This window comes from Centroberyx affinis, unplaced genomic scaffold (genome assembly GCF_046629955.1).
Source record: "Centroberyx affinis isolate AG114_WGS23_722 - 3 ecotype Tasmania unplaced genomic scaffold, CSIRO-AGI_Caff_v1 ptg000116l_1, whole genome shotgun sequence".
Lineage (NCBI taxonomy): Eukaryota > Metazoa > Chordata > Actinopteri > Beryciformes > Berycidae > Centroberyx > Centroberyx affinis.
Genome location: NW_027278817.1, coordinates 125,001 through 147,542, shown reverse-complemented (window position 1 = coordinate 147,542; position 22,542 = coordinate 125,001). Strand labels below are relative to the sequence as shown.

Here is a 22,542-nt window from a genome sequence, read left to right as displayed (position 1 = left end):
AAGAAGTTCAGCAAGGATATCTGTCTTAGTTTGAGAGGAGCCTAACTTCCTGTTACCTGGAGTTTATGTGAGAAATCGATGTGATTTGAGCATGCATGAAATATTTGTAATAAATGGTATTGTCTTGAGTAACTGCTGTTGTAAAAGTTGCTGTTACTGTTCAGTAAACGTTTGGAAATTTAAAATTCTCTAATTTGTCTCTTTCTGGGTTGTGTTGGTGAGGGAGGGAAAAGCTAGTAGCAGAAATGTATTACAGCCATAAGAAGCTGTTATTTGGTAAACAATTAGTCTGCACTGTTTACCCAACAGCTACTGAACAAACCTTAACAACATGCATTTTGAAATCCTGTGCTTTATGGTAAACAGTAACAGAAAAATCTTCACTTTCGCCTTATTTTCCTGAATGAGACTCTGAAACATTGTGGCCCTCAGAAACAGAGAAATAAATCAATTTCAACAAAATAATTTACAACACTTTTTTGAAAAGGAGAATGTCTGATTTTCACACTGTAAAGACTCTTTAAAGTCCAATTTCTGTATTAATCTTAAAGTCTCATTTATATAAAAAAGTGAGATTGCTTCCATTCTATGCAAGCATATCATGGCATTTGCTCACTAAAAATACTGCTGTAGAAGGGTTTGCATATTATTTGAGTCTTGTTCTTGATTAACAATTTCAAATGTACTCATGCCTTTAATAATCGGTCTACAACATCCTTGATAAAAAATGTGCTTGTGATTACATTAAATCTACAGTTTTTGTGTTCAAATAGTTTTTTCTTCCATATAAATGTGACGGGAAAAGGGAGAGAAACTGACCATGGATCCTAACATTGACTAATGCTATGTGATATTTCAAAAGAAAAATTCTTTAATTTATTTCATAAGATAATTCTCCTTTTTTTGTGGGTTTGCATTCAAAAAACACAAATGTACATAATAAATCTATCATGAATTACAAAAACCTTGCAAGTTAATTACCCTGAACAGATCTATATAAAATGCAGTTCTTCTCACATTCTTCTTTTAAAAATAAGAAAATGGGATAGTTAAAAAAAAAATACTAATAATAACAAATAAAACGTAGGAGTCTTAAAATGTAGGTGGTTTTTCAGTCATAAAAATCATGCATGTGTGGATCCTATCAAACTTTATAACTGTTGTTCTCCAAGTGATTAAATTACTTCCAGAAGTTGTGCAAAAAAGCATAAAAGGGCTTCACTTGCCTGGGTTATAAAAATTATGCCTGTTCTCAGTATATATGACTAATTATCCACGTTATATCAGTACAGCATTATATTTGTATAGCTGTGAATATTCTTAAACATAGCCTCAGTGCGTGATAATTAATTTATTAGTGGCAGTCGTAGGTGACACACAGGCTCCTAGATATTTAGAGCAAATGATCTCAGCTCTATCAGCTGACACATTTCCATTCAGTCACTAATAATCAAATGCATTTCATTCAATAAAATTAAATAGATGAGCCAAAAATTAAGTCTCTGGAAGCTATATTAGATGCAGCAATTCCACTGTAATTGATTCATTTATCAGATGTAATTAACAATCTCGTAAAAACTAAAGTGTTAGACATTAACAAAATTCAAGCAAAGGCTTTTTAAACAAAAGCAACATGCAAAATCAAGAGAAAGTCTGTAACATTATTGGCTATATGTGGCAAGTTTAAACAGCAGCTCTGCAACTCAAACAGCTATGGAGTTTTATTATTTGTTGGTACAGGCAGAAAACTGTGTTGGATTCCTTGGGGATAAAGATAAAAGTTCAAAGTTGCTCAGATAAAATACAGAAAGCAGACAATGAGTTGACATGTACTGTCCATACACACTTACTGTCTTTGTTCAACTTCTGTGCCATCCAAGCATGCAAAATTGCTTTTTTCTAAAAGGAGAATACCACTTCATTCAAGAAAATATGCTTCTTTTAGCCTAGGACAGTTTAATCAATATTTTTGAACATGAACAACTCTTTCCCAAAGCTACAGTAGAAACCACAGGACCAACGCTATCTTACGATCGTAGGTACCAGTCACTTTTTCCATTTTTCCAATTCATTCTCGATGGAATGGAATGAGTACATGTGCAACATCACAGATTTCTCAAAGAAAACTGTTTAACTATTTGCATATATTTGAGTAGTGAAATTGCAGGGGATTGCCCTTTAGTGGACTATACACTAATTTTGCATGTAAGGAAAATTTAGGTGCATCAAACCAGTGAGGCACTGTATTTCAGTATGAGATTCTATTCTGAGGTAATGAGGAGACCTGACTTGGTATTAGCTCAGTATCATCATCATATTATTATTATTATCAACATACACATACACACACACACACACGCACACACACACACACACACACCCACACACACACTCATGTTTTATGTCCACATAACAAAATAATGCTAAATATTGAGGATGCAGATATTTTTACATCTCCCCATCCACAAAAGATTTGATCGCACCACAAACTGACAGTCAAATCCTCACTGAGCTTCCTAAGGATGAAGCATAAAGTATGAAAATATTCCCTGCATGCCAATCAAGGACTTTACGGGAATCTCCACACCTAGAGGTAGCAGACAGACATTGTTTGGGAAGAACAAAGATGTCTTGGTTAAATTTTGCAACCAACCAGGATATGGCATCTCCACGGAACAAGCTGCGCCTGCCATTGTCTGAAATGGTGCACTAATGGCTGCCCATTAACCAGGAAAATAGGCTAAGTTGATAAGAAACCAGGAAAGACATGAGGAGATCTGCTACAGCCAGACAAGGAGATATGGAGGGGAAACCCCACGTCTCTGTTTCCTGCACCAAGTAGCCTTCTCATTGCTGGGAGCGGCGCATGAATGAAAGGGTTAATTTGTGAGCGCCATCTCACTGTCTCATTTTTTAATGGGCTATCATTTCCTGCTGCTGTTCACACAGTATGGAGCGCGTTTAGGCGTCCTGTGTTCGTTTGGTGAAGCCTGAATTCCACAAGCCTTGAGTCAGAGGCGACCTTTGACCTGTCTGCCCCTTCTGAAGGCTGCCGGCCGCAGCTCACCCTGCCACCTCCGACTGCACTCTAACACACACACACACAGAATGCACACTTTCACGTGCTTTATGCTAATGCGCACTGAGGCACATGAAATCACAAATACAAACACAAACACACACACGAGCGCACGCACACACACACACGCCTTGACGACCTGGGCAGGAGATGATAGAGAACAAGGGCTCACATGACAGCCAAACCCCGGCCAGGTCCAACTGGTTACGACATCATCACAACAACTGGCTTAAGCAATCGCTAGTGTTACCCAATGCTCCACAGGGCCACAGTTCACACCTAACATAACAGCACTGACACTGCAACCCACACACACACACACACACTGGGGTTAGGCAGTGCTCTGACCTGAGGTACTGGAACACTGACCTCTATGCCATCCATGTGCAAAACATTGATGGTCCCACTCATTTCTTATAATCAACTCCTGGCTTGATAAAAAACAAATTGCTACGATGTTCACTTTATTTACTGCTGGAATAATGGAATAATGGAATAATGGGAAGAAGCCAGTGTGAGCTGCAAACAGCCCCTGTGTGAATTTAGCAGTGAGGAAAATTCTCATTCACGTGCAAAGCCATGTAGAAAGGTAATATCTGTGTGTGTGTGTGTGTGTGTGTGTGTGTGTGTTCCTCCTCCAGTTGAACCGGACTCTTTCCCAATGACTTCACCACTAAAGCATGGAGCCCACTCCTGGACGGAGATCCCCCTGCCCAGGGTGTTTATCACATCCCTGCTCCACAGCCATCTGTGTCAGCCTGCGCACACACACACAAACACACACACACTCCCACACACGAGCTCGGACACATGCTATCCTCTTGGGTGCCTGCAGTGCTGCCAGGAAATCAGGGGCACCAATTATAGCAGTCTATTATTCCTCTCACTTCCCAGACGGCCACATAAAACAGCCCCCGCCCGACCCTCCAACCCCACCCCAACCACCCCCCACCCAGGTCTAGGCCTGGCCTGCATGCCCACACGGACCCTCTCGGCCTGGGTGTGGAGGTGTGGGGCTGCTGGGTCACTGGGTGAGCGGGCCTGGACCTTTACATGGTGAGAAGGGGTGGGTCAGTGAGTCAGATGTGGCGACAGATCCAGACAAGCCATGCTGCTACTTATAGTAGAGCCAGAGTGACAGGCAGGCTGGAAATAGAGGAGGAAGAAGAAGAAGAAGAAGAAGAGGGGTAGGGTGCTGCTGGCTATCCGGGGAATCTCCATCCATTCTGTGATGTCATGCAGGGAGGAAAGGCAGCCATATGGAATCTATGGTAACATTGTTTCCTATGGGACGACATCTAGCTCAATAACTACTGACCCTGGCCATAACATACCGCGTCTATTTCTACTTCAATGTAAACTTTATTAGTCCAAAAACACAAGCTCACAACAGACAAAATATACAGAAAACATATAAGACATGTCGCATGGATAACGTGACTGAAGAGTTTATGGCATAAATAAGAACCCGAGTCTGTGTGAAGGTCTATTTGTAGGGTATTTGTAGGGTTCAGTACAGTACAGTACACTCTGCAACTGTATGGAGTGTGTGTGGTTCATATATGCGCTGACTGGTTGCTCTGACAACCACATAGGTTACTACGTACCCGTCAAAAACCACAACATGCCGTTTGTCTTCCGCTACAAAAAACACTGTGTTCTACTTATGCTGCCGTATAGGTGACTTCTCTACAAAACAACAAAGGAGAAATTCTGCATACATATGGCCAGTGAGGTCAATTCATGCATTTTTTTCTGAGTAATTTTGTGAATAACAGAAGCAAAATAGCAAAATAGTCAAAAGTTGTGATTGTTACTTTATCCACCTTGTGATCAGTCCTAGCTATAGGCTTGCAATTCAGTTTGCACGATGTACAGATTGTGGTTAGGATGCAGCTAACAGACAAGTGAAAGTTCTTTACATCCCCTTGATGTTCGCACATCAAGCTGCAACTGAGCTCGCTGCAAGTGTCGCAAACAAGAATGCTAGAATTACTGCAAATAACTAAATACTACATTATCTCCCAATAAAAAAAAATTATACTGACTGTGAATGTGATTAAGGATCCCACTGCAGCCTAGTCATAAGATTTGCAATACAATAATAAATTCTGTTCACAGCGGTGAATCTTTGAGTTTTAAGCAAATGAAATATTTATGATTTATGTGTCTGGAAAAAAACAAATAAAACATGGCCTCCTCGTAATTAGGATTTATGGTTTATGGTGGATTTCAGGCCGAGGCCTAACACATATTATCTACAAAGGACAATGCTGAGCGCATTTATGGTAAGAATCATGAATGATGCTCATTACTCTCTCTCCTCCCTCTCCATCACTTGTCATTGTTGTGAATTGGCCTGATGGGGGACAATGGGTCTGTTTTGGCTGAGGTGTGGCGGTGGGAAGGGGAGTGGGGGGGGGGGGTTGTTCGGACGGCTGCCCGGTGTTGTGGGAAGGGCCGGCGTCTGAGTCAGGACCTGTCTGGGTTGACTCCTCTGGCAACACACACACACATACACAAACACACACTCTTGACAACTGTTGAAAGCAGCACATCATACATTACAACGACGATGATGGGATTTACCAAACAATACACTCCAGTGGACGATGCTGATTAAAAGCTGGAGGTCACATGGTGCTCCCCTGACAAATGAGCCCCGCTAGAAATGAATCAATGGCATACTGTTTCCTAAAAAAACATACAATACATACAAGTCGGTTGCCATCTCGATGAATAAATACATTAGTAACTTCATAACCTTGGCCCGAGCTCGTGGTGGAGTGATTTGATGAGCGAGCAGCATGTATAGTATGGCACAGAGTGTGAGACTGGAGACCAAAACAAATGAATCAGGGATGAATAAAGCAGGAAGTCCTGGGATTCACACTGAACCCGAGAGGCACATAATATGACGCATCTGACCTCTCTCTCTGCCTCTCTCTCTCTCTCACACACACACAAATATACACACTTACTCATCAAAGCTATAATTACATTCAGATCGCTGTGTACCCCTTCAGAGTCCCTCAGTGTGCTATTAACCGCAGAAGTAGGCCTACAGTATACGATCTGGACAATAAGTCATCTTGAGCGATTGAATATTATTCTAAATGGCTGTGGTAAGACCTTTTGGCTTGGGGACAAACCTCTCTCTGACTGTTACTGCCCCTATATTTCTGTCAGTGCTCGGGGGCCAAGGTAATCAGAATGGGAGCGGGAGAGATGAGAAAACGGGCCGCCCCGCCGGGCCGCACATTAAACTTAACGACGGCGTATAAAAAGGGAGTCGGCCGCGATCTGCCACTCCATCCCTCACTCCCCCTGTCCTGCCCCGCTCCCCTCTGATCCCGTCGTCCTAAATGAGGCGTCTGACTGCGTTCGGCCCGGTGGAGAGCGGGGCACGCCGGGGGAAAGGCCTGATCAATGCCATCTTTGTCGGAGGGCTTCTCAGGTGACCAGAGCTCCCTGTGACTAATAGAATCAAAAATACTCCCTTTTCCGCAGATTGGGTTAATGGGAAGAATTCGCTCATATGGCTCAAAGGGGGCTATTTATAGGAGCAGCGAGGTCGTCCCGGTGGAAATGGTTAAAGGAATATATCGACAAAAAAAACAAAAAACCTCCTCAATCAATTTACCATTGTGCAACAAGAAGATTGGTAGCGGTTTCACTCTGGTATGCTCAGTATTTAGTCTGCTACAGTGCATTATGCTGACACTTGTGAGATGACATTAAGTAAGCTTGTACTGGCTGGTAAGCATACACACTGTGCTTCAGCATGCACTGCAGTACACTTCATAAATATTTAACACAGGCATATACAGTATATAGCTTCATTCCAAAATGAGATATCCACCATTTGAAAACACTGACACCTACTCCAACAAAATGATTGCTGGTATTAAAGTTAAGTCCATTATGGGTAACTATTAAAGTTAGGAAGCATCTTAAGACCTTTACTTACAAAATGGGTATGTTTTTGAGGATAGAATCATCTGCATTTTTGAAATATTGATTGAGGAAATTTAGGAAGGCAACATTTTTCTACAGTAGATATATGGAATATGGGATTAAACACTAATCATTATATTTGTCCCGCTTATTTAGACAAAGAGACATTCGTTGATCAAAGCTTGTTTGCTCCAAGTTGGCACATTCCTTTTAACACAGTCTGAAGTTAAGCGGTGACAGAGAGGACATAAAAATCCCTCCTTGCTTGGATTTGATTTCAAGAAGTAACATCGGGCCACCAAGTCACCTTCAACCCAGACAGCCCCACATTCAGTATGAAACAAAACTAGTTTCTATATGAGTCAGGCGCAGGGTGCTCAAAATTCAGTGGAAACTAGCAGTGACAGACTTGTCCCCGCTAACTCCAGTGAGATGTGGTGAGTTCCAGTATGATCCAGTGAGCGGCTCATACAGGCCCATGTTGCCCTGCTCTGACCTGCAGCTCTCCCCTGGCCTCCCTCTGAGCCGGGCTGCCTGCTGTGATCCTCAGGAACAGCCATCATGCTGTGCTGGTAATGGACTCCTGCCTGGGAGATGGACTCACATGGAAATGGGTGCATTCTCATGGAGAGGTGCAGGGTGGACCCCCCCCCGGGCCCTGTACCCCCCGATACAACAGTTGCTACTGGTTTACCTTTTCGGGGCTCAACTCTTCCTCTCTGCATCTCAATGGCTTTCTCCCAAGAGCCTAACAGTGCCGGCCCCTCCCTTGACACATCAGTCTGAGGGATTTCTCAAGCACAATACAAGACAGGAAGAGAGGCTGATTTGATGGGCCTCAATCAAGATGATGGATTACTGAGTGCAGTCATTTAAAATACTGGTGTGAAGCCAGAAGGGAAGATACAATGAGATGAAACTGTAACAGGAGGGGAGGGGGGCCTTCAATGCATTCATTTTCCCTGTCTCTCTCTCACTTTGTCTCTTTTTCCACACTCTCTCACGCACATACACAGCTCTCAACTGATTTCTCAAGCTCTCCCAGATAGGAACTAACCCCGATCCCCACCACATCCACCGCTGACAAGGTGCAGACACACCGGAGTCCTGCAGACAGTGAATCAGCACCTCGACACCCCGGCAACGCAACCGGCCTCATCATCGCCAGCGCTGTTCCCATCATGGGGGAAACCATTTGTTTTGTTTTGTTTTTTTATGTTCTCACTTATCATCTCATCTGGCTGCTGAATATGTGGTGTAAACCAGGCCAAGCCAACAAAACTCAGCCTAAACACAGCCGCACGCAACAGATCAAAGGAGGATGAGAGGAGGGGGGGGGGGGGGGGGGGGTATCTGTGTGAGGAGGAATTTATATCCTATCTAGGCCCAGACAGCATGATGAACACAGGAAAGCTCTCTGTTCCATTACTGCATGCGATGTGTGTTCGGGGCTCTTCCTGCTGTATATCATCACCTTCACTGACTGACGAAGCCCCGACCGAGATAAGAGCAGAGGAGGACAGGGAGGATCGGGCACACTCAATCCCGGATGACGTCAGTTTATGACAGCTTCGCCCGGGAAAAGCCTGAGTGTATGCGTATGTGTGAGAGAGTGAGAGTGAGAGTGAGAGATGAGTCTGCTTGCCCTGCAGGTATCACAGTAGCAGTCGAGCCTGGCACATTCTCCGAAGTGTAACTAGGGTTCCCACACCCAGTTAGACATCGAATGGAAAGGAATATTCAATGACTTTCAAGGGGTTGTTTGATGAAATTCAAATATTCAAAATTGGCATGTTTTGGGGTAAGACAGGACACTGGTAAAACATTAGGGCTGCAACTAACCGATTAATCGATTAGTTGTTTGGTCTATAAAATGTCCGAAAATGGTGAAAAATGTCGATCAGTGTTTCCCAAAGCCCAAGATGACGTCCTCAAATGTCTTGTTTTGTCCACAACCCAAAGATATTCAGTTTACTGTCATAGAGGAGTAAAGAAACCAGAAAATATTCACATTTAAGAAGCTGGAATCAGAGAATTTGGACTTATTTTTCTTAAAAAATTACTCAAACCGATTCATCGATTATCAAAATAGTTGGCGATTAATTTAATAGTTGACAACTAATCGATTAATTGATTAATCGATTAATCGTTGCAGCTCTAGTAAAAATTAGACATCCATAGGTCTAATTTCCATTGTAAGGTTTTCCTCAGAATGTGAAGTGTTGATTGAGACAGTGAGACGTCCAGAGAGCTGAGGCTTAATGGTGAATTTGGGTGCTATATTCTAATAAAAAAATCAAGTAGTTTCAAGGCTATCCGTTAATTTTCAAAAACCTTTAAGGCTTTATTTTATTTTTCCCAAATCCACAAACTTGCAAGGATTTTCAAGGCCCCTGTGTAACGCTTTTGTATGGCTGGAGAAAAAACTAGCAAATTAAAAACCCTGACTTAAATAAGACAATGAAACGGCTTGTCATATAACTGCTTCAGATCTTGATCAAAGAGCTGCTGGATATGACTACGGTGAATTTTCCTCTAACCTAAACAATGACTGGACACGCATCACCGTTCATGAAGAGGAGACATCTGTACATTAGTCACAGGACGCAAGAAATCTAACAAGTCTGATCAGACACACAACTCCGTCCGACCTGCTTATCAGCATTTGTTATCAGCCCAAAAGGCATCTGTGGAGGGTTTTATTGTGGCTTTATGGCACTTCAAAGCCAATCTATCTTCATTTATATCCCAGCACTGCTGACAGAAGGCTATAGATTTCAACTTAAATGCTCTAAATCCTAGGAAAACAGGAGTGAAACCAAATTGCCAGAAATACAAGAATCTATTCTCACAATACACATACCCAGAGGTTCTACGTCAAGTTTAAAATTTCTCACACCCTATCTTTTTTTGTCCTCACAGACTGTAATTTCAAAAACAGTTAAAAAGGGAAGAACACTTCGGTTGATTGAACAGCTGTCAAAGGACATGACTTCTTTTTCCACCAAACCTGATATATTTTTTTTGTCTAGCTCTCCAGAGGAACATCAGAGAGAGAGAGAGTTGTAAATTTATAATGGAAATTTGAAGTCACTCATGTTCTCCTTGTTGTACTCGGGATGCAAAAGAGATTGTTTGCCTATTCTCTACATTTTATTTCCAGCTATTAAAACAAGTCGGTCGTTTGTTGTTAACAGAGGTGATGAAAATGACTGCTGACAGTTTTAGGGCCTTGTGACGTTTAAGACTAAGACCCAAACTCTCCTATGAGACTGGATCTAGGTAACAGTTTTTTTTTCCATTCATCATTCATAGAAAAACTGATTCCCTGAATAAAACTGCTGATGAATGAGTGAGAAATTTCAGTGAGAGTTCATATGATTAGTATTAATCCATGCCGTTATCTAGGAAGCAGAAATATGCCCAAATATGCCCATATCTGGAAATAAGATCATTTGTACAGTTCACCGAGGCGGAGGTAATATGAGCATATAATGATGTACAACTGTGATTACCACATAGCTATTTTTTAAAGTGCCACAGTGTTGCAATACACATTTTTTAACGAAATCTTAGGAGATCTTGGGAGACTCCCTGTTGAGTAAATGAGGAAATCATCCTTCATCGCCCGTTCTGAAAGACATTACAGGAATATTAACCCAACATTAAAGGATAACAAATTGAACATAAACTACTCACTACACTATGAATTTTCCTCCTGACAATCACACTACAGCATCTGGTAGCGAGTATTTAAGTTTCTTTTTAATCTCTGTACCTTGATTAGCTCTAACTTTAGAAATAGCCAAGAGGCACCTGCATACACACACACACACACACACACACAGACAGACAGACAGACAGATTATTTTTGTTGTTGTTCTTATCACTGATATTTTCACTATTATTGAAACTTACGGGTTGGCTTTTTGCAAGAATATCTCATAAAAGGTCACGCTAGTACTTGAAAGTGGGGGATTTACCAGGTAAAATCACTCTCTTTAAGTTTTGAGCCAACGGTTTGCATCCTTCTGTTATGCAGAAGTTCAGAGGGACTCATATTGAAAGGCTGTATCTTGTGTGTGTGTGTGTGTGTGTGTGTGTGTGTGTGTGTGTGTGTGGGTGGTTTAATAAATTTATGAGCTTGTAATCCTTGTTACATCAAGAATAAGCCTCTACATGTTCAATAACTGGATGATGTTTCAGCGTTTTGTAATGGTTCAGTATTTTATAGTTTGCTATTTCATATTCTTCTGCTGCAAACAGTTCAGCTCCTCAGTGCTGCCAAGTCACTGCCCTCTGAGAGGTTCCAGATACTGACTTCTGTGTCCTACTAATGTGCCAACTAGCTCACCTGACAAGCAAAGAGCAGGAAATGAATTGTGTAGTATTGTATTATGTCATGTGAGAATGAAATCACCAGGACCAAAGTCCAACGGTCACTTCATTCGCCAACAAAAGACAAGGCTATTCCCGCATTTCACAGGATAAGAGACTAAATCCAAAGCCAACCAAATGAAAACAAACACAATCTAAATATTAAAATCCCATTTAACACAATTCATAGCATTACAAAATCCAAAAGGAAAAAAGTTCAATTCAAAATGAGCTTTATCATAACAGCAATTTCCGGTAAAACCATCCAAAAACACTCCACTATAAAACACCTGCCATGTGCTGTTCATTTACTCAAAGGCATTTTGATAGCTAAAAAGTTATAAAATATGATAGCCAACACCAAATTGCAAATACATTATTTAAAAATATATATATATAAGAGTTCAAGTTTTCTAAATGAATCATAAAACCTTTCTTGCAGACATGGCTCTAAATCTTGTAGTGTACTGAAACACTGTACTGAGCCATTCTGAAAAGACATTATTTATTCTAAGAATCTGTTTATGCAACACCAAGAGATACTAAAATTTAGTTTTAAAAAGCTTGATATAAAATCTAATCCAATTACAAATAAAAAAAAAAGAGTAAAGGGTAAAGCAATTTCCTTTGCACTTCCAAACAAAGTCAAGGTTTTACACGCTTCGATAAGATTCCCAGAAAGCACAGAATACTGTTACATTTCATTGCTAACAATAGTTTAGAGGAAGTAATTTTTTAGAGACGATCTTTAGAGAAGGTGTGATAAGCCAAATGAGACACATAGAGAACTTGTAGGTTTGATTAGTATAACTGACATTTGGAAAAAAAAAAAAAATTGAGAGGGCACGCAAAGGACAAGTGTGTGTGTGTGTGTGTGTGTGTGTGTGTGTGTGTGTGGTGTGCGTGTGTGTGTGCGGTGTGTGCAGTGGGTAGGGGGAGATGTACGTGAGTCAGTGAGTGTAGATTTATTTTCAGGTGACTACATGGTTAACATTGTGCGTGTGGTCTGTGCTTAAGGGGTTAACTTTTTAAAGACTGTCGTCCATTCATAAGGTGTGTGATTGTGTGATTGTGAGTGAAAGGGAGAGACAGGGAGAGAGAGCGAGAGAGACAGAGTGAATCGACAGTGAAGGTGGAAGGGCCTCAGTCAGGAAGGAAGCAGACGGTTGACAGGTTGTAATGAGGGAAACTTCCCTTCGAGAACAACCAGGCTGTGAGTCACACTGAAACTTGTCAATAACCAATGATCTGTCGCCTTGCGTCTGCAGCTCAATGAACAGTGACAGGCAGAGGGTACAGAGCTTTCACAACCTGACACACACACACACACACACACACACACACACACACAAACACACACAAACACACACGCTTGAATATAATGAATAAAATGTAACTGTAATGATTTGTAAAGCTTGCACTTTGATCTTCATTGGCTTCATTGATCACAGATCTTTTTGAGTGTGAAACCTGCCTGAACCCATTTAATGTGGCCAGTGTTTAGACTGGATTTGAGTGCTGTCTTTCAAAAAAAAAATACATGGGAGAGGAAAGAGCAACTTTTTTTGGTAGCCAGCTCTGACCAAAGCCTTCCAAAATTCGTTTTAGAAACAAAGGAAACGTGAAAAAAGAAAACATGGCAAGGAAGAGAGCTGATGCAATCTCATCGCCCGATTTCAGCACAGCAAGTGAACGTGTGTGTGTGTGTGTGTGTGGGCGCATGTGTGTGTGTACAGTACACAATAAGCAACGCTCCCACCAGCAGCAGGTGTGTCAGGGGCAGTTTCCAGCTGCAATCCCTGGCACCTCTATAAGGACACCCATCAGCACCAAACAGCACCCAAAAAGCACCCAAAAGCACCCATCAGCACCCACGCCCAGCTCCGAGGCTCAGTCACCTTGATTCCATTATTCTCAAGCAGCCCAGAGGGTGTGTGTGTGTGTGTGTGGGTGTGGAATTTTACATTTTGTTTTGTCTTTTTACTGAAATGTGTTAGGCCTCACTGGTTTTGGGTAACATCTGCACCTTCAAAACCAGTAAACGGTGTCTGGTGGCTTCATGTGAACAACTTTTAACCCATCTTGCTCCGAAGTATTAAGTAACACCAAATAGTTTATTCAGCGCTACACTGATGCTACTGAGTCACGTACTGCACGCCCGCTGCAGCCTGTTTTTCCAGACGGGACTGCAAACACCGACACACAAATCAATACCCATCGCGGAAACTCTTGTCACCGGAAACTCAAATACTTCTTTCTTCCCTCCAACAGAGGATACAGGCCAATAAGCGTAAGCGAGCTTGCCAGAGCGGTCTGACACTTGCGGGGCTGAGCGGGGCCTTAGTTTATGGGATGGAAAAAGGCCACATCATGTCGACCCACTCATAAAGACATCTTTTAACTACTCAGAAGCAGCTCTCTCTTTTGGCCGGCGCTCCTCATGAGATCGAGTAGCTAATAAGCGATTGGCTAGAAGGTGACAGTGGCACGGCAGGAGAGATAAAGCGAGGGGAGAGGGAAGGTTTCTGTGATAGACAAGAGTTCATCTTGTCCCGTGAAGCAGCCTGTACATGTCTGTGCCCATAGTCCTCCAGTGGAAAAATCCAAGCCATTAATCACCATGTAGGCCATTAAACCTGACTTGAGGAGCCAAAAGGAGAACAAAATGTGACGAAACACCCCGTTTTCAAGGTCTGGCAAAAAAAAAAAAAAAAGGATTTCAAAGAGGATAACGCAACCAGTCATCCTCCAAAACCACCATGTTTAATTCAAAGCCGCTCCCTCGCTCCGTGTGACCTTCATCAGAGTCATAGAGAGAGGCAGAGGAGGAGGAAGGTTTTCCCACAAAGGGACATAAATTACCTCAATGCCACATTACCACCCAAAAGGTCTCTCAACCGTCAAGTTCTGAGTTAACCCTTTCATGTGTTCATACACCCCACAGGGTACTTTTGGTGAGTGCAAACACACAGGCACACACACACACACACACACACACACACACACACGCACGCACGCACAGAGACCCGATGAGGCTTACTCACCCGATGAGGGAGACCATCTGCTCCACTATGTGCCTGCTGAAGGTGACGATCACAAACAGTTTCTGTATGACAAAGACACACACAGAGAGAGAGCGGATCAGCCACTGAACCATGAGGTCACTGTTGGGGTGTAGTGCAGGGCAATGCATGCATCATAGTTTGATCAGTCATTTGCCCCCCTCCACACCACACACACACACACACACACACACATACATACACACACACACACCCTACCCATATGCCCAAACCCTGACTGGCAATTTTAGCCTAAAAGCAGCCATGAAGAGGCCCTTTTGTCATGGAGGGCTTGGAACAAAAAGTCTGGGCTCCATGACACATCACCAACACAGTCCACTATAGGTCAGTGGCTATCGTCAGAAGGGTGTGTGTGTGTGTGTGTGTGTGTGTGTGTGTGTACATGTGTGTGTGTAAAGGATGGCTGGATGGATGGATAGAGGGCTTGGGGGATCAAAGGAGATGTGTCACTGCTTCAGAGGGGGGCTGGAAGCCGGCTCCTGTCCAGTCTGATTCCTGCTTACTCACTGGGCCAGAAGGGACAGACGGGCGACTGGCAGCCATTCCGGCTCAAATCAGCCCCGTGTCTTCCCGGAGGGGGGCAGCTAATTGAGGAGATTTTTCAAGGGCTATTACTTTACTTCTGAGTGGCTGGAGGTTACTGTATCATTTTGACATATAAAAAATACTGTTTGATCCAGTAAAATGTAGGCTGCCCTCAACGTGCCGTTAGAAGGCTTTAATGGTCCCATATTATTCAGTTTTCATCATTTTGTTTTCAAATATTCTAGAGCCCAGCATAAGAAAATATTCTTCATGATGTTTTGCAAATATATGTAGTTTAGTTAAAAGGGTATTTATTGAATTAATTTCATAATACTGGACCCTGGTTGGTCGACAACACCGTCTCCTCTGATTCAAATGAGGTAAATCTGGAGGCTTTCCAGTTCAAATACTGCAAACTGGCCTGATTGGAAGGATGTTATCAGTTGTTTAATGAGGAGCGGCAATCAGGACCAAGACCAGTTGTGATGAACTGACTGGAGTTAGTCTAGTAAAGAGTATGGATTTGGGAAAATTCAATCATTTTAAATTTAACATCTCAAGAAAAATCTAAATTAATTAACAATGACTACATTAAACATCTTCAATGATATGCAGTATGTATATAAAGGAAAAAGAGGAACATTTGAATTCCTCTAAATGATCAGTGCTTCACTCCATTGTTCTTTGTGAGGTTGTGTGATGTGTTATCCAGGTCACAGGTTAACAACTGTGTGCAGTTGTTAAGGCTGAGGACTTCCTCATAGGTTGAACTGGCTGAATACCAATATCATTTGGGCAGAACTAACATCAGGACAAAGACTCACAGTTATAAGTTGGCCACACCAAAAAAATAACTCAACTTATAATTGGCATTTGCAACAACAACAAAGCTTGACATTTACTATTGTAGGCTGTCTGTGCCTCGCAGAGAATTAGATAGTTCAATAGGCAAATCAATGCTATGATACAGAGGATATTAGCTCAGTGTGTGTCTGATCACCTACAGGAGCGTTGTATTAACACACTGCGGGGTGATACAGCATGCAAATTCAAGTGTCAGCTGAGACAGGCATTAGCAATGTTCATGACATATTTTGTGGTTTTGTGTTTTCAATTAAATTCTGTGTACTACTACATAAATAAACGATGTAACTTGCACTTGAGTTGTTTTTGACCAATTTAGTTTTTTTACTCATCCCTTCACTTCTTACTTCTACTTCACCAAGACTTTATCCATGTAATGTTACGTGTACTTGGATACTGATTTTGTGCATTATGCCCACATCTCCTATGAATACACTCATTACTGATCTGCTGGTCTCTCAGCCCACATAGAGCAGACAGCTGGGCAAGATGGGGAGAGGGGCCGGCAAGATGGCCGACACAGGAAGGCTGACTAACCTGCTTTAAATCTGTCTGCTCGGAAACTGGCAGTGACATGGTTTTGACTCGCACATTTCAGTTAACTGATTGTGCCAAGTTTGCTAGTAGATAGTGCCGTGATAAGAGCTGCATCACAGACATACCCATTTTCTCACACACGCAACCACACACACACACACACACACACACACACACACAAAGGGAAGCACATGACTTAGTTCTCAATAGTTTACGGAAATAAACCCTTTATAATTAAAGGCCAAGAAGTGAATTCATAAGGATGTGGAAGTCAGGACATCCCACTGTAAATCGCTGTTGTTTTCACTGAACTGGCACTGCATAAATACTGATTAAAATGTCAGTAGGTGAAATGACAACACTGTAACTTCTGCCACACAAAACATTTCCCCAGGAAGCACGTTTGGTGAAAATGTCACTCCAGCAAAAAATCTCATTTTCACCTTTGCCCCATGAAACTGCACTGCTGCTCACATATAAAATCTCTTCTGTCCTCAACAAAATTATCTATCACAAAACAGGGCCCAAATGTGTCTGTCCATGACACCCATTCAAAAATCATCCATCATCTTCAAGTGAACCAGTGCGTCACAAAGCAGGTGATATTAACCGGTCAATAGCACACATTCAGAGGTGAAGCTTAATGAGCATAATAGGCTGAAGCAGCGCAGAATAAAAAGCTTCTCCTTGGAGACTGGTGTGAACACACCTGAACTGCAGGTACAAACCCAGATCAAAAACATGCTTTGAAGCATTGAGGCTGCTGCTTACGCCCACACACTTACACACACACACACACACACACACACACACACAGAAACACACACAAGCCTCGAAATCCCCTTTTGTTCCCTCTCGGCCCATGAGGGAGAGAATGTCACCTGTTCTCCAATGTGCTTTATTCTATTATGTTCCCCTTCCCTGTTGTCTCCTCACACACCGCAGTAAATAAACAACTCTGAACACCAGCAAGATGGCCTGAATCATTTGAACGTCCTGCATTAGATTCAGACCTAGCCTTGAGGAAAAATATACAAAAGCAGCTAGGAGGGATTGGGGCCCTCAGCCCCACCGGAGAGCTGGGTGCAGAAGTCTTTCTTTCCCTGGCTGTTGTATTGTCAGGGAGGGACACACCTCTGTTAGCGGGGCCCCCTGGGACCCCTGGGTGTAATCTGGTCCTGTGCCACCCACGCTACACTCTCTCTTCACCCCCCTCCTTCCTCCATCACCTCCCACAGACAATGTTTATCTGCTCCAACTCACACTCACTAAGTTAACCCCCTTCCTTTCTTTATTTTGGTCAATGCAGGACAACGCTCTCTGGGTAAAGCTACGACTACGGGTGAGGCAGAGTGGAAAATGTTTGTTTTTTTAGCCCTTCATCTTACTGTTACAATAGGCAAATTCCCATAAGTCAGTCCCATGTCGTTACTCACTGACATACTGCAGATTCCAGGACACAAATTGAGGATATTCTAGGATTAGTAGAAGTTGTGGTGAAGTTGATTCAAGCAATTTCTTGTTCTAGGGTTACAATGTATCTCTGTGCAGAAACTATCATGGGGATCGAAGCTGAGTTCCATCAATCTCAAATTCACATATTTATTTTTTACAGTGCCTTATTTATGCTTTTCCTAAATATTAAATCTACTGTAGTCTACCTAGGAGTCTAGTGTACTGTATACTGTACTGTAGCTGCTGCAGCTGCATTCACAAAATGGTTGACTCCCTCTACTTTGGCTGCACAAAATGGCCTCCTTAGTTCCAGTTGAGTACAGTACAGGGAGATGCTGTGCATGAGTTTCCTTCACTATCTAACATGCTGCTCATTCAAAACAATATGGAAGATACGTGCAAACCCTCAAACTCTTGTGCAAATAACAGTTTTGCTCTTTTTCTGCAAAAACAGTCCAGGGAATAGAAAAGATGATGTAAAAATAAAGACTATGAAGTTGTGCTTTACTGTACTCAATGTCAACTGCTCTGACATTCTGATGAACAGTTAGATATTAAAACAAACCCTGTCATTATTTACATGAATATATAATCTTTAAATGAAACTCACCTGAATGTGCATTTTGATGACTGCTTTCCCGATGAGCGTTGCACCAAAAAAGGTCCAGAAGGGAACCAGAAAATGGCCACATGTTATTCCTGCCAGGTCAAACAGGGGATTGGGAATCTGGAAAAAGGTTTCAGGTGATTAGACTTTAGACTTTAGACTGTATAAATTCAGATCAAGAAGAAAAAAAATATAGGACAATATCACTGTGATGCAACATAAAAGTCCATGTAGCATTTTTGCTTTGGCAAAAATCCCTTATATATATATATATATACAGTACATCTGTATTGTAATAGCGATATCTAACTCATATTGATAGTGTCACAAGAATATCTGAAACCAATCAAATGCACATTTCATATTGTTTCATTTTTGTTGACATATTTTAAAATTCAGCATCGTAATTTCCTTTGAATGATAATATGATGGATGATATGACAAAAATGATATGACTCATATCTCCTGGTAAGGGAGCATAAGTGGATTTTATAGAATAAAGTTAATGTGTGATTTTACTCACAGAGGCACAAGCTAAAATCCCAAAGAATCCGACCCTCTGGATGAGTTTCTGCACTGCTAGTTTTGCTCTGGTGGCAAAGTCCTGAAAAAGAGCAAAAAGAAGGAAAATATATAACAAATTATTAATTAGAGACTTAGTGATGTTTAGCTCAAATGGATCACACTGTACTTCCATAATTTACTTTACATAATTAACTAAACATCCTTTATTTTCAGGACACTTCTAAAACCTTGCAGTGACTGATTTGATAATTTTACTACACAGCACAAGTTATAAAAATCAGTTCAATAACCTTTTTATTGGTTATTGTACCGTTTATATCAGATATATATCACAATATCACTCATAATAATTCTATTATTTGTTACTACTGGCCCTTAGATTCAAATTGTTCAAAATGATTACTGGTGACCGGCATTTCATATGATAAATTATTTACAATTCGTTTGTGATAAACATCAGATGGACAGAGAGAATTTGTTTTGATTAGATTAAACAATAAAGCTACTGATAAATAACTAAGGGTCAATTAAACCTAAAAAAAATATATTTTTCTCAGTATTTCTGTGGCAGAGGAAATATCAGAGAGGTGTGTGAAATCAATTCATAAAACCTGCTGCAATTTTATCACTGAAGTGACTACAAAAGATGCAAGATTTGAGACCTATTACTACTAAAATTTAAAATGAAAAACGAATGAGGGAATTTAGGCTGACATTTAGTATTCCAAGAGCTGCTTTTAAGATTTCTCCATCATCTCTGACTGTTGATATTTAAGTTCATTTATCAAACAATGGAGGTGTGCTGTCATTAAATCTTTCCATTTCATATCTAAAAATACATTGTTGCACAAATGAAACGAATAATGAGCCAATAACCAGTTTATACAGTCTCTCTATCTTTTAATGAGTGCAAAGGTGCAGCAGCCACAACAGGAGTATTTTCAGCATCCTAAATTTGCCCTCAACAAAAACTATTTCAACACAGCTTTAACCAATTATTTAGTAAGATGCCCACTGATAAACTGAATAATTAGACTCTCAGAAATTAGGATTACAGCAGTCCAAACCGTTTACAATTTGAAAATATATTTATTTTTATGGATTGGGCACTGGAGGGATTTTCACTTAGTAAAACTCTACATCTGCGCTAAACCCATCCAAGTGTATGTGCTTTTAAATTTAATCTGCAAAATTTCAAGACTTTAGCATGCAATTATCTATGCATTTGTACTTTATTAATTCAACTTGGTCCATTTTAACTCAATAAAAGTGTAAAGTCTCTGTATACTGTGAGATGAAGAACATTTGGTATGGAAAAGCCTGACTGTTTGTGCATTTATCACACAGACCATCAAATCACCTGCTAATAAACCACTTCTTCAAGGAAAAAAAATATTTATTAAATTGATGGAATGAAAAAGGTGTGTTTTAGAATTAAAGCAAGTGCTTTTCCAAATCCATGACCATCTTGTCAGCAAAAAAATCTCTCCAAGTTCACTGCAAAAATACACTAATTCGCCTGACATGTAGCTAATCTAAATAATTTCAAGGCAAATTTCTAAACATGCTTTTTCATTCTTTGAAACTAATAAAGTGGCTTTAGTGTGCCTGTATCTTACCTCTGGTGCATAATTCCTTTGTCATTGGGAATGTGAGAACAAAACAAGAGACTTTGGTCATTCCAATGACTCACAAATTCTTACTTATTCTGCTGCTTTGCCCTATCCGGCCTGACAGCTCCACAAAAGCCTCTTTTCACAGCAATGACATGGATTTTTCCCCAATATACCTTTTCTGGGAAGAGGAGCCTTAATCTGTTTGGGTCTTACTTAAACTAGTTCTGGGAACTCAGTGGGAATGCTATAGAGATTGATTCTACTGATCTGCTGCTGGATGGTTCATACCTTTTGGATGATACATTCAATATCTAGGTAAATTATAAAATGATTACTTCCATACCATGTATATTTTGTCATTCTTAAAATAAATTAATTGTTTTAACTTTGTGTGCAACTGGGTGGAAATCAGAACTCTAAAAATGAAAATGGTAAAATAAAATCAAGGTAAGTGTATTTCTAAAACATTCACTGCATTGGTTTTTTTTGCATGCCTTAATATGCCAAAAAAAATCTGATCTATTGGTAGTAAATAATGCAGACTTAACAGCCAAAACCCTGCACAGTGGATTTTATTATTTTTTTTATTATTATTTTTACTCTATTCCTAATTTTTATTCTACAGAAAGTGTCATGAACAGCAAGAGGAATACACTTGCCTTCCAAAGTTAATAAAGTTACTGTGTTAATACCACTTCTTTTTGGTAAATTGTGAAGTTCTCAATTTATTTATCTTAAATATACTTCATATTTGATGAAGCATGTGTTTATACAACTTAGGCGATGCTTTAATAAGGCAACCATTATATCTCTTTGGTATCTCTATACAAATAAATATCCAGTACATCCTTGTAACAGACATATTCTCAAAAATATGATAATCTAATGCCCAAAATTATATTTTATCATCTTCTGGTGTAACATATCGACATATGACAGTGTACATAGACAATATGAAACAAGACATGTAGATAGATCTAGACAGAGTAGATGCTCTGCAGTAAAAAGCATCCTTCACTACCTTTTAGATTACACTTCATCTCACATTTATCATCATAATAGTTTTAATGCACATAACCTCATATGATTTAATGGCAACTCAAAATATGGGTCTCAATTATTAGTATATGAAGAGTTTCGTTCCAAAATGAGATACACAACATTTTTTTAAAATGACACCCACTCTCCCATATTGACTGCTGGCATGAAAGTTTAGCACAGTTAAGTTAGGAGTCATCTTACGACATTTGCTTATAAAATAGCTCATAGTTCAGAATCATTTATGTTGTTCAAATATTGCCTGATGAATGGTAGGTAGCAAGAGTTTTCAGAAATGGATATATAACGTTTTGGAATGAAACCCTTCATTTGTAATTGTCGGTGGTCAGCGATCTGTATTCAATCATTGTTGTAAGTCTAAATACACTAAATGGATGTTTGCTGAATGTGCAGCAGATTTGCCCCATGAAAGCACATCGTTTTCATCTAAAACAATATCAAATCAGCAAGAAACTAATAAAAACCATATTTTGACTCATAAGCACAGCCAAGAAAAATGACTTTTCTTTGTAAATTGCTGTGTATAAGGCCTCTGTTTCTGAAACATAATGGTAAATCAAAATGTGAGGTGTGGGAGTGGGGGGGTGGAAACACATGATCCTACCAAATATGGTCAACAAAACCAGTACAGTACTGACAACATTTTTTACGGGGTGCAACCCAGTGGACAGGAAATTTGAGAGACATGGGAGGTAGCCTAATAAGGAGGTGGGGGGGGTGAGGGTGGCCTCAATCTGATTGGTTCACAATTTGAATTTCTCCCTCCAATGACGTCCAATCACGAAGGTTTCTCCCAGGACAAGCCTGCTAGTTTAATTCTAGCCTCGTGTCCTTGTGGTGTGTGTGTGAGTGCGTGTG

General features: G+C 40.7%; 1 protein-coding gene across 1 annotated transcript in view; it reads right to left on the bottom strand.

The window, feature by feature from the left end:
- Positions 1 to 22,542, bottom strand: part of LOC139650960 (vacuole membrane protein 1-like) — a 59,226-nt gene that overhangs the window by 3,783 nt on the left and 32,901 nt on the right. The window contains exons 8-10 of the mRNA XM_071527777.1: positions 19,008 to 19,088; positions 18,488 to 18,604; positions 14,458 to 14,519 (exon numbers count right to left, since the gene is read on the bottom strand). Coding sequence (XP_071383878.1) covers positions 14,458 to 14,519; positions 18,488 to 18,604; positions 19,008 to 19,088 — 260 coding nt within the window. The remainder of the gene's footprint in view (positions 1 to 14,457; positions 14,520 to 18,487; positions 18,605 to 19,007; positions 19,089 to 22,542) is intronic.